Here is a 14,238-nt window from a genome sequence, read left to right on the forward strand (position 1 = left end):
TTTAGGTCATCACAACGAAAAGTATTATAGACGTCAAAATCCTTTGTTAATGTGGACTGCGACTCGTACCTTTGAAAAATAAATTAGACCAGTAGGGCAATGAATGGGGATAGTAATTTAGTGGCAATTAAGGACAGCGGCCCAACTCATACTCGTGGTAAATTACGCTCCATGAGCAAGATTCCAGGGTCTGATGAAGCAATAAAGCAAACCACACAGAATCTCTTTAGAATAAAAAAAAATTAGCAAGACTCAAGCTGTTTTTCTAGATGAATGAATCATCACGAGTCCAAGATCTCATCCAGTGTCCGCCTTTTAGTAAAGAAATTGGTACCTAGCACACAAAGGGGAAACCCCACTCACAACGCCGCCTTTCAGAAAAAAAAATATTGTGATTGCAGTAAGAGAATGTTTCAAATAGCTTTGCAGCTACGGGAGTACGGGTATTGCAGCACCTCAAAAGAGAAAAATAAGAAGCATGCATACACACAACACTTTCTTATTCAAAGTGGCATGTACTTGATATTGACACCTTCAATATTGAAAATAATAGCCTCTCAATCCAACGACCTTATACTATTCCGTTGATGTGGACTCCAGATAAGCTACAAAGTAAGTCCAGTCATACATTTCGAGAGGCTTAACAATGTGGAATTCAATTACAGGAAGCAACCACCCATTGGAGAAGTATGAAATCAATCTTTTTTTCTTGGCGTGATAGAGCCGTTTTGGGCTTATGAGTTTATTATGAGAACTTCTTCTGCCCAAGTTTAATGAATATAATTTCACACTAGATGCAACACCATGTCAGGAGGTTAAAAGTGAGAATGTGGGAAGGGATAGGCCATGATCCAAGATATAGATTGGCTTATCAACCTAGCGCGGTCAACGTATTTTATCCTGGTCCACCAACCGAGCCGCAGGCTGATCGATATCAAACGTGTAAAAAAGAGTTTGACAAATAATATAATAATAATAAGCTAAACCAAAGAGGAAAAGAAAAAGGAAAAATAAATGATTTGGTAAGCATAACTTTTACTAAACTAGCTAGGCGTCTCAACTAGTCATCTTCTAACCATCTTCAAGATGAATCTTAATGCCTGAGGTAGGCGTTCCAAATTGGACACTGGCCACCGCTAATATTCAATCACAACCAGAAGAGATTACATTTTTTTTAGACGAAGAAAAGGGTCAAGTTTTGTGACTTAACAGGTCTGCAGAGTCCAAGTACACACACCTCAAATAAAATAAAAGGTTTCTACATAATACAGTAAAATTATTTGCTGCTGTTGAGCCGCCAAACTCATTCCGCGAGTGTCCAAAGCCGTACTGGTCCTTTTCAGTGCTGTTAATTAAGAAACTGTGACCACCAGTCTCAGGAAACCGCGTGACTCCAACACCACCCTCGCTATATAAGCCAGCGGCCGCTACCGGCTCCCTCATCCATCATCCATCGACGGCCGGTGCGAGGCGAAGCAAGCAGAGCAGTCGGAGAAGGAGCACTTGAGAGGCAGAACACCTAACCAGTGGCAATGGCCATGGAAGTGGAGCAGGACCTCCCGGGCTTCAGGTTCCACCCCACGGAGGAGGAGCTCCTCGACTTCTACCTCGACCGCATGGTCCACGGCAAGAAGCTCCACTTCGACATCATCGGCACGCTCAACATCTACCGCCACGACCCCTGGGACCTTCCTGGTATGTCCGTCCACGATCATATCGATCAAGACGTACGGCGTGTGATTTTGGGATGATGGCTTGTCGTCTGATCAGCGAGCCATGGCGTACGTTGTCTGTGCAGCGATGGCGAAGATCGGGGAGAGGGAGTGGTACTTCTTCGTGCCGCGGGACCGGAAGGCCGGCAGCGGCGGGCGGCCGAACCGGACGACGGAGCGCGGGTTCTGGAAGGCCACGGGGTCGGACAGGGCCATCCGGAGCAGCGCCGACTCCAAGCGGGTGATCGGGCTCAAGAAGACGCTCGTCTTCTACCAGGGGCGCGCCCCGCGGGGCACCAAGACGGACTGGGTCATGAACGAGTACCGCCTCCCCGACTCCGGCGCCGGCAGCGGAGCACGAGCACCGCCGCCTCCCAAGGTAATGAATGCTCGCTCCGTCGAGCTTCTGGTCTGCACAAGTAGTGCGCATGCATGGTTTTCTTAGCAATTTCGCCGTCCTGCAACTCGTAGCAGGCCAAATGGTAGGGATGATGAAAGAAAGATCATGTGGAGTGTGAAACGTTTACTGAATTTTTATAACTGCCTTTCACTGGTTTTGGTATGAAATTGCCAATTCAGTGTGCGGTTTCAAACATTAACCAGACCGGGAGGCGAGGTGCTGATCGACTTCTTTGCCTGATATATCTGATTTATATTGCTTTATTTGTCTCTTCATCATCAGTTTTGGCATCACTTAACAGTGATGTAGACATCCCACGAACACGCCACGCGGCTAGACATGCGAATTGTCAGGGTTGACTTACGAGTTGACTCGTTTTGCTTTAAACTGCATGGAAATTTTTTGCTTTAAACGCGACTAGGCAAATGCAATCATGGTAGAGAATTGACGAATGTCTGACGCTTTTGCAGGAGGACATGGTGCTATGCAAGATCTACAGGAAGGCCACCCCACTCAAGGAGCTGGAACAGAGAGCCTCTGCCATGGAGGAGATGCAGAGGCGCAGCAACGCGCACTACACGAACACGGCCAGGGCACCCCAGGTCCAGGCCGCGGCCTCCGCCGGCGACGACTACCTGTCGTCGGACGACGCCCACGACAGCTTCCTGTTCCCCTCCTCGTCCTCGTCGGCGCCATTGGGCGACAACTACAGCCCACCCATGGAAGCCAAGCAGGAAGCGGACGCCACGGTCACCGTGGCGTCGACGTCTCTGATGCAGGCGGCGAACATGGCCATCGTGCCGCCCCCGGCGGTGAGGCACGGCGACCTGCCCAGCCTGCAGCTGCCAACCAACCATGGAGTCCTGGACTGGATGCAGGACCTGTCCCAGCTGCGCAGCCCATGGCAGGACCAGTTTTTCTTGTCTCCCTTGGCGCATCTGCTCTCTTGAAGGGACAGTACCGGAAGAAGGTGGAGTTAGTGTCCCAGTCTAGTCGCGTCATCAAAATGTGTTTCAGGTTCAGCTTGCAAGGGCGAGCTGCAAGCGTGATGCTAGCTTAGATGTGAATTCGGTTGTACATACTGAAACTGAATAGTAGTTTTAGATGCGATCAATCATTTTCGGTGCCTTTTGGTATGTAATGTGTCATTTGACATGGCTGAAGTCGCAATAAAAACTTAGAGAACTGATTGCTGCGCTCTGCAATCATGATCATTCGGAAAACATACTACTTGATGACAATTGTTGTCTACAGGTAGGAGTAGAACTTGCTCAAGTTTGGATGGTATTTTTTTGTATATGAAAATTGTCAACATTTTGTATGTAGCGTTTGGCATGATCCATCAGAAATAAAATAGCAAAATTAATGGAGGACAGCCACAATCCATCGAAATCACATAACTAAGGGCAGCAAGCCTAAGATTATCAAAATCACTACCTTAGGATGGATACTAGATATCGCCATGGGTCAACATATTGTTCAAAGCTAATATAACACTATTCCACACGTAGGTTTCTTATATGGCTGATAGGTTCTTCTAAAATCATTGTACAAAATAGTCATGGCCTCTGACTCGAATCCAGAATATCAAAGAAAGTTCGGTTAAGCGTAAATTGCACCACAGGTTTCCAAATTTATTCCAAAGTTTCATCTAGATCCCCAAACTCCCAAATCGTTTATTTGAATCCCTAAACCATGTTATGTGGTCCATCCCATATCCCAAACGCGCTACGTGAACACTCGAAGCCAATGTGGCATGCCACATGTCGCCATGGTGGCAAGCATTTACAAGAAAACCCCTAAATTCCTCTAATCCTTTAATCCATATATCTTCTCTATCCTTTCCTCCGTGCCCTCTCCTGGCAACACTTGGATGTCCAAAAATCAAAAAATCCGCTTTAGGAAAAGATGTTTTTAGGAAAAAGTCATTTCTACCCCCTCAACTTTGGACCGAATCCGCTTTTCCTCCCTAGACCACAAAACCGGTTATTTAGACTCCTCGAACTTCCGAAACCGTTCATGCGACCTCCTTTGAGCGGTTTCAGGATGACGTGGCAGCGATTTTATCTTTATCTTTTATATTTATTTTGACTAAATCTTTGAAAAATCATATTAAATCCCAAAAAAGTCATAAAATAGAAAACCCAATTTTGTTAGACTCCACATGAGTAGATCTACGCATTGAACATATTATATGATGTACTTTAGTATAAATTTTTTGTTGTAATTTTATATATACTTTTCTGTAATTAATTTATAGATACAATTTCCGTTGTCTAATTATGGTAAAATTTTTATGGTGGGCTAATCATTATATGGTGGAGCTATAGTAAAAATGTTATAATTATAGGATCATGTATGACTGAGATATAGATTTATCTATATAAACTTAGATAAATTAGATGAATCTATAGATAAACTTAGATAAATCTATATCTCAGTCATACATGATCCTATAATCATAAAACTTTTATTACAGCTCCACCATATAATGATTAGCCCACCATAAAAATTCCACCATAATTAGACAACGTAAATTGTATCTATAAATTAATTACAGAAAAGTATATATATAAAATTACAGCAAAAAAATTATACTAAAGTATATACATAATATATTCACTGCATAAATCTACTCATATGGAGTCCAACAAAATTAGATTTTCTATTTTATGATTTTTTATAATTTAATATAATTTTTCAAAGATACAGTCAAAATAAATATAAAAGAAAAAGAGAAAACCGCTGCCACTGTGGGCCAAAGCATCTCAGATGCTTCTCCACTGTGGGCCGTCGTGGGCCGCTGGCAAATGCACAACATATAACTTACTCCGTTTCAAATTATAAGTCATTTTAAAAATCTTAGAAAGTCAAACCATCTCAAAGTTTGACCAAAATTTTAAAGAGAAATATAAAGATTTATGACATCAAATAGGTGCACTATGAAAATATAGCTAACAAAGAATCTAACGATACTTGATTGGTATCATAAATGTTATTATCTGGTCATATAAATTTGGTCGAACTTGAAAAGTATTGACTTTCCAAAATTCTTGAAATGACTTATAATTTGGAACGAGGGAGTATATCTAGAAGAAAATTTAAACAACTTATAATTTGGGATGGAAGTAGTATATCTCCAGATGCTCGTCACATCGAATGTTCGGGCACATGCATGGAGCATTAAATGCAGTTGAAAAAAATAACTAATTACACAGTCTAACTGATTAGCACGAGATAAATCTTTTATGCCTAATTAGTCCATAATTGGATATTATTTGTCAAGTAACAACAAAATGTACTACAGTACCAAAACCAACAAGTTTTTATTAACTAAACAGGGCCTAAGGATGCATGTAGATACATATGTACTCCACACTCAGAGTGGGCATCGGTCAGACCGGACCGATTCGACACAATTAGGTAAGTTAAAAATAAAAACTGATAGGTTCCTAAAATTTCTCAAGATTGAGTATTTCGATTTCGATTTCGGTCGGTTCGGTTTTTAATCCCGACCAAACTCCACACCATATGTAGTAAAAAGACGGGACTGAAATACATAAGATAAGCATCATACAAAAGGTGGCCTTTGCTTGCATTGCTAGCTTTATTCATACTAACATCACTCATACATGCATGTGAAGGCTATAGCAAGCGTAGTCACAACTCACAAGCAACCCTCTATAGTAATAACCAGCCAGTGGTGGTACGGAGGCTGTTCATTATTATTACCACTGCTTATTATTTGAGTTGCGCATGATCTAGCGGCCGGCGGGTGCGTACGGCGTCTGGTTCGCGCAGGACAGGTTGGCACCTTCCGCCACTCGGAGCACCTGGCAGTACCTCCTGTAGAACCCGACCCTGTCGTTCTCTTCGGCGGTGGGCTGGCCCTTGCCGCACTCGAGCCCGCCGTTGATGATGTTGGTGAGCAGCCCGTACCCGGGGAGCCTCCCCGCGCGGCGGTCGCCGGCGCCGGGCGCCCAGCGGCCGGTGATCACGTCGTGGCACGACGGCTTGGCCCCCTGCGGCGTCATCCAGAACCAGAGGGCCGTCTCGAAGGCCACCACGGGGTTGCGCGACACCAGGCCCGGGTTGCCCACCAGGTCCCGTTTCAACGCCCGCCCGGCCTGCTCGTAGTTGTATTTGCTGGTACATACGGTGTTGCCAACGTTAATTGCAGGTGATGAGGTGCATGATGGAAGATTATTAGAGATCAATGGATCTTACTGAGTGAGTTGTATGGGTCCACGTCCGTAGTAGGGTGGGTCCGTCTGCTTCTGTTCTTCCACGCGGCAGTATCCCCAGGCGAACGGCCCGCCGGGAGCAGTTGGCCACCCACCTACAGTAACAGAGTGCGCGTCATTGATCAATTGATGTATGTAGCAAAGCTTAATCGAAGAAGAAGAAAAGGTTAATTAATTAGCCGCGCGCCAAGGCCGAAGGGTACCCGTACCGGTGGTTTCATGGGAGGTTTGGCCGAAGAAGGCGGCGAGCTCCCGCCGGCGGGTCCGGTCGTCGCCGGTGGTGCCGAAGGCGGGGAACCTGGCCGCGGCCTTGGTGAAGGCGTCGTAGGTGTAGAAGGCGCCCTGGCAGCCGCTGTCGCCGCGGTGGCTGAGCATGCTCTCGAACACCTGCCGCGTGATGATGCTCTGCTGCCCGCTGGCGCCGCCGGCCGCGGCGAGCAGCGCAAGGGCCAGCACCGCCAAGACTTGCAGCTTCCTCATGGCCGGTTCGCCGCTCGAGCGGTCACAAGCTAGGATGCGGAGGCTGGCCGGTGGTGTGCCACTGCCGCCTGGGCACCGCGGGCTTTTATAGGGCCGAGCCATCGAGCAAAGCTCACTCAGGTCACAATCCGGTTACCACTTACCCACAATAGGTAGTTTCCATGGCAAGGATACGGTCAGGCCACGGCAAGGTCTGCGTTCCGTACGTCGTCGACTCGTCGTCAACACGCTGCTAACGATGGGCGGCTACTTTGCAATGGATGGATCAGATCGGCGATTTTTTTTCCTTGTGGTAAGATATAGTAGATGTTTTTGGATCGAAGAAAAATGTTACAAGTAGCATGGTGTAGATCGATTTTTGTTAAGAATGATTAAGTATTCTGATAGAATTTTGTCAGCAGGAGTCCCTGACCTGCGGGACCATGGCAAACCTACCAACCACGGCTGTCAGTCGGTCTCGGCGTCTTATCCTTTAGTAGCAGTCGCTGGAAAAAAAAAAATAGGTAAACGGTGGCAGCTTCCAGGACGCCACCTCGCTCCCAGCTGTTTTCTTCTTGGAGCACGGCCGCCCCCCATGGTCTTGTCTCGCCGCCTCTAGCACCGAGACAAGGATGCCGTAGAATTCTGCGGCTCGTGCCAGCTTATGTTGGAAGATAGCTGCAGCACTTGCCATCTGGGGATACTAGCCGCCAAAGTGAGAAGAATTCCATCCAGTTCCAGGGCTCCAGGCCTTCCTCCTGAACACTCGGCTCTTCTTATTCTTTGATCAGCAGACCCGTGGGCACGTGCTCTTCAGCACAAATTTTCTCGATGCATCTTGTCTGATTTTTTTTATAATTACACAGTACAACTGAGACACTCACGACGCACACGCACTCACATCCCTATGAATACAGATACGCAAACCTTATCTCTATAAGTATTTTTGAAGACTGAGCCGGTAAATTCTCGAGATTGACGAAATGACCACACATCTTGTCTGATGGTAGGCCGATAACTTTGGTCGGTTGGTGGCCCAATTTGGAGCAAACTTGAAGGCCTGACTGGGCCACTCCAGGTCTCCAGCCTAGTAGTAGATGGTGTCGGTGGTCAACTTTTCACGAGGTCGCCTGGCCACGTTGCGCGCGGTCCACCATCACGGCGGGCGCTGTGCACACTGCACACGACGGCGGGTCGGCGGCATCCGGAAACGAGTGCTAGCTGCCTCCCTGGACACACACCAAATCGACAGACAGATCCAGCTCTCTTGCACACAGCGCCACACTCTCTAATAGCCGCGGTTACCGTCTGCTCAGCTGGCACTGGCAGACCGGCGGCGCTGGAGTACGCAAGTCAACGACAGGACACGCCGAGAGACATGCTGGCCGGACCGGAGCCTCCCAAAGTTGTTGCATTGCAACGTCATAGAAAGAGCAGAGAACTACACCGTCTGTCGAAATGGTGTTCTTCTCCACGAACGAACAATCAGCACAAGGTTCGTCAGCAACCCAGCACGGCATACAAGATCAGCCAAGAACAACAAGCCGACGGGAGCACAAGCACTCTCTAGGTTCGGCGACCAGAAGTAAATCCCCTTGCATTCCGCCTGTTTCGACCTTTGTCAATGTAAGATGTACACGGGCCCAAAAAAATGCAGCAGAGAAATGCTAAACCAGGTATTAACAATCATCACAGGACTAACTCTACAGCACACCATCCATCCAATTACATCCCCAAACCCAGGGAACAGGAGCTAACCACGACTTTTAGGAAGCACCGAGTGAGTAGCATGTCTCAACATAAACCACCTTTGGAGCCGGAGGAGGGGACGCCGAGCTGGCTGGACTTTCAAGGTTTGGTGTTCTTCTGCCGCTTCTCTTCGAGCTGCGAAGCCTCATTCAGCATGTCCATGGCGTCGCTCTGCATGTTCAGCTTCGAGAGGGCGACGGCCTGCATGTAGAATGCGGTGGGCCAATCAGGGTACACGCATTGCGCCTGCATTGCATCACGGAGGGCGGCATCAGGCTGGTCGGACATGAGGTGGCACAGGCTCCGCCTCGCGAACACTGTTGGTGATACCATCGTCCCCACATCAACAAACTGCAATACGAAGAGGGGTAGCGAAATGAATTAGCTGCATTATATATACGCGTTCCTGATGTAAGAAAGATGTGCTACCTGTGTATAACAGTCTATGGCTGCCTTGAAATCTTTATCACGAAAAGCAAAGTCTCCACGTTTCCTAGCTTCCAACATGTCCCTCATCTGCTGTGTCCATTCCTGGAACGACAGCTGCAATAAAGGTACCGTTTTCTTAGATAATACTCCGAAGAAAGGTCAGCAGACAGCAACACAAAAGCTCTGACACTTACCTCATTAGTCCCTTCATCATCCCTGTAATGTGTATTCACTAGAATCTGATGGATAGCCGTCAAATCCATCCTAGAACAGGCTTCACCCATGGCAGAAAGAGGGTGCTGTGGCTGCGGAGGGGGAGTGGGAGGCGCTTCCTCTTCATGCTTTGGAATGCCAAGCATCTCATAGGATGGTACCTGTTTGCAATTTGGGAAATAGAAATGTAGCACTCATAAGAAAGCACAGAATATGCCTTGTTACCATAAGATAACAGTTGCGTGGAAGCCATGAATCACATCACAATAAAGCAAACAATCGATGCTAGAGCACATAGGAATCATAGGGTGCATGGTATATAATATGAAGCATTTTTTAAAAGGATAAAAGTGTATCGGTTACCTCTGATTTTATTTGCATGGGCTCAAGAACAGAAACCAGCTTTTTGGTGTTGGGGCGATCCCTAGGTTCATACTGTAAGCACTGAGAGACCAGATCAACCATTGTGGTCGCTTCTTCTGTTGGGTAGTTTCCCTCCAAATGTGAGTCCATCAGTACTTGGAGATTGTTGCCTTTTATCATATCACAAGCCTGAGTGCAATAAAGCTAACTGTCAATGGTTTAAGCAGGCTAACCTAACAACTCTGTTACAAAGTTACGTTCGAAAAAAATATGTTCTCTCACAGATGCTCAGTATTGCACACTTGATGGCAGTTACAAAAAGGAGATATGCGCAGAATAGTATTGAATACAAAGGTATTTTCAGAAAGTGGATTAGTAAGGATAGTGCATCAAGGAAGTAAATAGCCATTAACAATAAAACTTACACGAGAAGGAGGTATACGCTTTCCACTGAGGAGATCCAGAAGTATAGTGCCATAACTGTATATGATACTTTCTGATGTAACTCTTCCTGAAGAAGCACCGGTTAGCACAACAAAAGAAGTTAGAAATGTACCTCTAAAATGATTTCACTTCAGATTTTTTTTTCTATTTCAAAACTATATCCTGTGGACTTTGATCCTAATTCACAATCACCTCATGTATTTTCAGTCAACTACCTATAGGTGCTTACATAAAGCATCCAGTGAATCAACAAGATGGATATTTCATCCTGAGGGGCAAAAATCTGAAACCGGCTTGTCCGCTATTTTATCTTCTAGCAATTTGCAGTGTTCCATTGATCCAATCAGTATGCAAGTTTTAGTCATTCTATTGCCAGTAGTTACCATGTACAAGTATATCATTTCTAAATCCCTAAGAAAGCAAACAAAAGAAGAAAATTTTGGCCATAAATACAGATACAATCATATTACCATTTCTTAAATATTCTGGAGGTGTGTATGCAAGATTTGTGCTATAACTTTTCCCATCCCTGCTGTTTTTCATGAGGCCAAAGCATGAAAGGCGAGGATCACCATTCTGCAAAAAGAAAAATGCAACACCCAGTAACATGCAATGGACAGCATCCAAAAATACATTACTGATAAGATTCCTAATCAATTTTCAGATCAATATAAAATATTTTAGAGAACTCATGACAAAGAGTTGACATTTCTGTTTTGATAATGTATTTCCTTCCAACCACTAGAGTTGGAGTACAGATGGCAACTGACCCCTCCACTTCCAATTTCAGATGAAGCGGAGAAAGCATCCATGCATAGGGTAAAAGCTCAATGGAATCCTAAGGGACCATTCCCAGAGGAACCCAGCAATACTTGCTGTTGTAGCAGAGATATTTACCAAAAAACAATATTATCCTCGTTTCCACATCTTCATGATATTATAGTACATTGGCAATTTTCCAAAAAAAAAATCTAGGCTGTTAGGATAAAAAAACATAAAGAAATAGTTTCTTACCTCATCAAAGAGAACCCTGTATGAATTTAGGTCGTGATACAGAGGCCTTCCCTCATTGCTGCAATACTCCAGTGCTTCAGCGATGTAGTATGCAACTCTTAGACGCATAGCCCATTCAAGTGTCTGGTTTTCCCCTGAAAAAGGGTAAAAGCAATATCGTTTAATGAACTAAGGCACAGTGCTGTGCAGTTAACTTGTCTGAAATCATCTTCCGATGAAAAGGTGGGTGTCATCAAGATTAGCAAAAGAGGAAACAGGAAACTGAAGGACGCCCTCAATGTTTAATTTCCATAGAAATTCAGCATCACCTGTAACCATTACCGACAAAACCCAAATCTTGCCCATACACCCTAGGGACAGGCTGTTCATAAAACACAAGTTATGTGGATCCAAACATCTAGTTCATGCATCAACTTCTTAATTTGAAATACGCATTCCAGAATCCAGAGCACACATCAATTGCATTCGTAATTCCTATGTTTTCCGGTAACAATATACACCCAAGACCGTGTTTTTTTTTTTTTTTGAAAAGACGTCCACGCTGAAATCCTCTGAGCGAATTCTAGTCATCCACCCATCCATCCAAAAGACCAAAACAACGAACAGAACATTTAAAGACAGACCAATGACCAATGTTGTAGCAATGAATTATAACACGTGTTTAATGCAGCCTGCGTGCTGATCGGTTTCAATGGATTCGCACAACGACCCTGCCAGCAACAACCGGATGGGAATCGGATATGACAAAGCCTAGCCCAATCATTCGTTCGGTACACCAAATGCGGGAGGCTGCTAAGTGCAGTCTCAATGCACTCTCCACTCGTAGAGTCTAAACCTCCTATTTATTGTGTTTTGCTGATGTGACAATATATTTATTAAAGAAAGAGAGGGAGAAAAACCAAGACTCTATGTCTTATTTATGTCTTATTTAGACTCTAAGTCTTCACACAAATCAAGAATAAATATGAGAGAGATAAGTATGCCCTGTAAACCAAAGTAATACACTTTGCATTGAGAAGTATAGTTTTTTGTGATTTGTGATAGAGTCTTTAAGGCTTAAAATCTGCGAGTGGAGTCTGCGAACGCCAGCAGTTGCTTAGAGCACGCCGATTCGTCATTTTTTTTGCCAACTTCCACACTAATCAGGGATCGAATCAGACGAAGACAAAAAATCATCGCAGGCTGTATTTGCCGAAAATGGTCAGCGAAATATCCACAGCCAACCAGAAATCGAGAAAGCGACCTATGAGAGAAATGGACGAATGGTGGAGCAAACGTACAGTGGAAGAGGTGCTTGGCGAGCGTGTCGTTGGGCATGAACTCGGCGACGAGCAGGCGCTCGTCCCCGTCGCAGCAGTAGCCGATCAGGTTGGCCATGCGGCAGTGTCGCAGCTTGCCGACCCCCCTGGCCTCCTCCTGCGAGCGAAAGCAAGGCGTTTAATTATTGCAGCGAAATTCCACCCCGAATCGGGGTAATCGACCCGCTAGACGTACCGCGAACTGCTTGACATCGGGCCAGGCCATCTTGGTGAACTTCTTGACGGCGATCGCGCGGCGGGTGGCCTCGAGACGGCCCTTGTACACGAAATTCGGCGCCTTCTCGCCGCTCTCGGAGACGATGTTCTCCGGCGCGAAGCCGCCCGTGGCGGCGCGCAGCTCCTCCAGCGAGAACTCCTTGACCGCCGGCACCTCGCGGCCGGCGGCGGCCGCGGAGGGCGCCCGCGCCTGGAGCTGGTTCAGCGAGAGGGAGGGGCGGTGCGGGGGGAGCGCCCCCGCCACCCTCCCCGGCGGCTTCTTCTCCGAGAGCGTCACCGTCCGCAGCGAGGAGCGGCAGCAGCCCATCGGGGGTGGCTTGAGCCGCGGCCGCGTCGGCGTGGGCTCGCCTGCGGTGTGTGGGGTTGGTTCCGGTTCCCCTGGCTTGCCGAGTAGCGAGCGGAGCAGGGGCGAGAGGAGGTGGTGGTTTTGTTCTGGCTTTGGGGGTTGGTCGCCTCGCCTCTACCTCTGCCTCCGCCTCCGCCTCCGCCTTTGTATGGGGTGGCGTTCCCTTTTTCGCTGCCGCGGTAAGCCGCCGTGCGTGCGCGCGCCGGGTGCGTCGCTGTCCTATCCTACCTACGAGGACGATCTTACTTTTTTTTTTGAAACGATTTTTTTTTTTTTGAAACGAGACGATCTTACTCTTCGAGTCTCAACGAGTTTCAGCTCTCAAAATTCATACATAAGTTAACACACAATAATAAAAAAATAATACAAAAAGTTTGTATTTGACGAGGAGCGTGCAATTTGAAATTTAGAGTGAAGGTATGTGGCAAGTGTTACGGTATCAAATAGTGTTAATAGTAACAAAGAAGGTTTGTATTTGACGAGTGGCGCACAATTTAAAACTTAGAGTGGAGGTACATGGCAATAGATTTGATGGATCATACTATCCAAATTAGATGCTACGTCGTATGGATAATTTGAAGTGTAACGATTTACATACGTTACTTGCAGAAACGAATAATAGTAACGGAGGATGTTACGGCTTGAGCGTCACCGCACGCACGCAATACAATATTTTATCTGAATCCAAGTACGTGCAAAGTGAATTTGGTTATGTGTAAAAGTTAGGCTATCCCAACTTAGATATTATGTGACGTGTCTATATATCTTCAATTCTAACGGCCTAATACGGTTACTAAAATACAAGAGCAACGTCAATAGCAATGGACAAAATTTGGATTAGCACGATGACACATTTAACATCGGATCCAATTTAAAACACGTGGCGCTTTTACAATACCAATAGATCAGGCATAAACCACATTCCCTATAAACCATATTCTCTATTCAACGGATGCTATTGAAAAACATTCCGTATAGATTGTTTGAAATGCCGCGGGCTTTGCTTTCTAAAGATTCTCCACTTTTTGTTCTTTTTTCCCCGGCTCCAGCGCTGGTGATTTTGGGGCCGTCTTGGCAGCAGCGATTGGCTAGAGATGTCGCCTACATTTGGAAAAAAAACATTCAACACTTATGTGTGTATTAGTTTGCAAGGATAAGAGAATTACCATTTGTGTTGAGTAGGAGTACAATGTTTAGTACTCCATGAGCACGCTGCTGGGGTCAACGGTTTTCTTGGATGTTTTCATACTGTGTACGTACACACCGATTGACGGGTTCCAAAGCAAAAAAGACAAGCCCGCCGTACGCAGGTTGGGACGTCGTGGCCGGA

At 46.0% G+C, this 14,238-nt stretch overlaps 3 protein-coding genes across 3 annotated transcripts; 1 reads left to right on the forward strand and 2 right to left on the reverse strand.

The window, feature by feature from the left end:
* The first annotated feature begins 1,428 nt into the window (after nucleotides 1–1,428).
* LOC120647409 (NAC domain-containing protein 22-like) lies at nucleotides 1,429–3,325 on the forward strand. Its single transcript, XM_039924190.1, has 3 exons — nucleotides 1,429–1,695; nucleotides 1,799–2,091; nucleotides 2,583–3,325. The coding sequence occupies exons 1-3, from the start codon at nucleotides 1,533–1,535 to the stop codon at nucleotides 3,060–3,062; spliced, it is 936 nt and encodes a 311-aa protein (XP_039780124.1). The 5' UTR covers nucleotides 1,429–1,532; the 3' UTR covers nucleotides 3,063–3,325.
* A 2,321-nt stretch (nucleotides 3,326–5,646) lies between these two features.
* Nucleotides 5,647–6,938, reverse strand: LOC120647410 (chitinase 11-like). The gene is made up of 3 exons (XM_039924191.1): nucleotides 6,566–6,938; nucleotides 6,340–6,451; nucleotides 5,647–6,258 (listed from the first exon to the last, which is right to left on the reverse strand). Exons 1-3 carry the CDS (start codon nucleotides 6,936–6,938, stop codon nucleotides 5,874–5,876), a joined length of 870 nt encoding a protein of 289 aa, XP_039780125.1. The 3' UTR covers nucleotides 5,647–5,873.
* A 1,444-nt stretch (nucleotides 6,939–8,382) lies between these two features.
* Nucleotides 8,383–13,050, reverse strand: LOC120647408 (serine/threonine-protein kinase BSK1-2-like). Its single transcript, XM_039924189.1, has 9 exons — nucleotides 12,522–13,050; nucleotides 12,308–12,443; nucleotides 11,028–11,161; nucleotides 10,484–10,589; nucleotides 9,995–10,080; nucleotides 9,570–9,758; nucleotides 9,188–9,367; nucleotides 8,994–9,107; nucleotides 8,383–8,915 (listed from the first exon to the last, which is right to left on the reverse strand). The coding sequence occupies exons 1-9, from the start codon at nucleotides 12,867–12,869 to the stop codon at nucleotides 8,664–8,666; spliced, it is 1,545 nt and encodes a 514-aa protein (XP_039780123.1). The 5' UTR covers nucleotides 12,870–13,050; the 3' UTR covers nucleotides 8,383–8,663.
* Between the last annotated feature and the right edge of the window lie 1,188 nt (nucleotides 13,051–14,238).

Source organism: Panicum virgatum, chromosome 9K (genome assembly GCF_016808335.1).
Source record: "Panicum virgatum strain AP13 chromosome 9K, P.virgatum_v5, whole genome shotgun sequence".
Taxonomy (NCBI): Eukaryota; Viridiplantae; Streptophyta; class Magnoliopsida; order Poales; family Poaceae; genus Panicum; species Panicum virgatum.

Coding starts and splice junctions, on each gene's coding strand:
- LOC120647408 (XM_039924189.1), bottom strand. CDS start 12,869: ATGGGCTGCTGCCGCTCCTCGCTGCGGACGGTGACGCTCTCGGAGAAG. Junction 10,081..10,483: donor TCCAGAATATTTAAGAAATG/GTAATATGATTG, acceptor GTGCTTCTTCAG/GAAGAGTTACATCAGAAAGT. Junction 8,916..8,993: donor CCATAGACTGTTATACACAG/GTAGCACATCTT, acceptor TTCGTATTGCAG/TTTGTTGATGTGGGGACGAT.
- LOC120647409 (XM_039924190.1), top strand. CDS start 1,533: ATGGCCATGGAAGTGGAGCAGGACCTCCCGGGCTTCAGGTTCCACCCC. Junction 1,696..1,798: donor CGACCCCTGGGACCTTCCTG/GTATGTCCGTCC, acceptor TTGTCTGTGCAG/CGATGGCGAAGATCGGGGAG. Junction 2,092..2,582: donor GAGCACCGCCGCCTCCCAAG/GTAATGAATGCT, acceptor ACGCTTTTGCAG/GAGGACATGGTGCTATGCAA.
- LOC120647410 (XM_039924191.1), bottom strand. CDS start 6,938: ATGGCTCGGCCCTATAAAAGCCCGCGGTGCCCAGGCGGCAGTGGCACA. Junction 6,452..6,565: donor AACCTCCCATGAAACCACCG/GTACGGGTACCC, acceptor CTGTTACTGTAG/GTGGGTGGCCAACTGCTCCC. Junction 6,259..6,339: donor GGACCCATACAACTCACTCA/GTAAGATCCATT, acceptor CGTATGTACCAG/CAAATACAACTACGAGCAGG.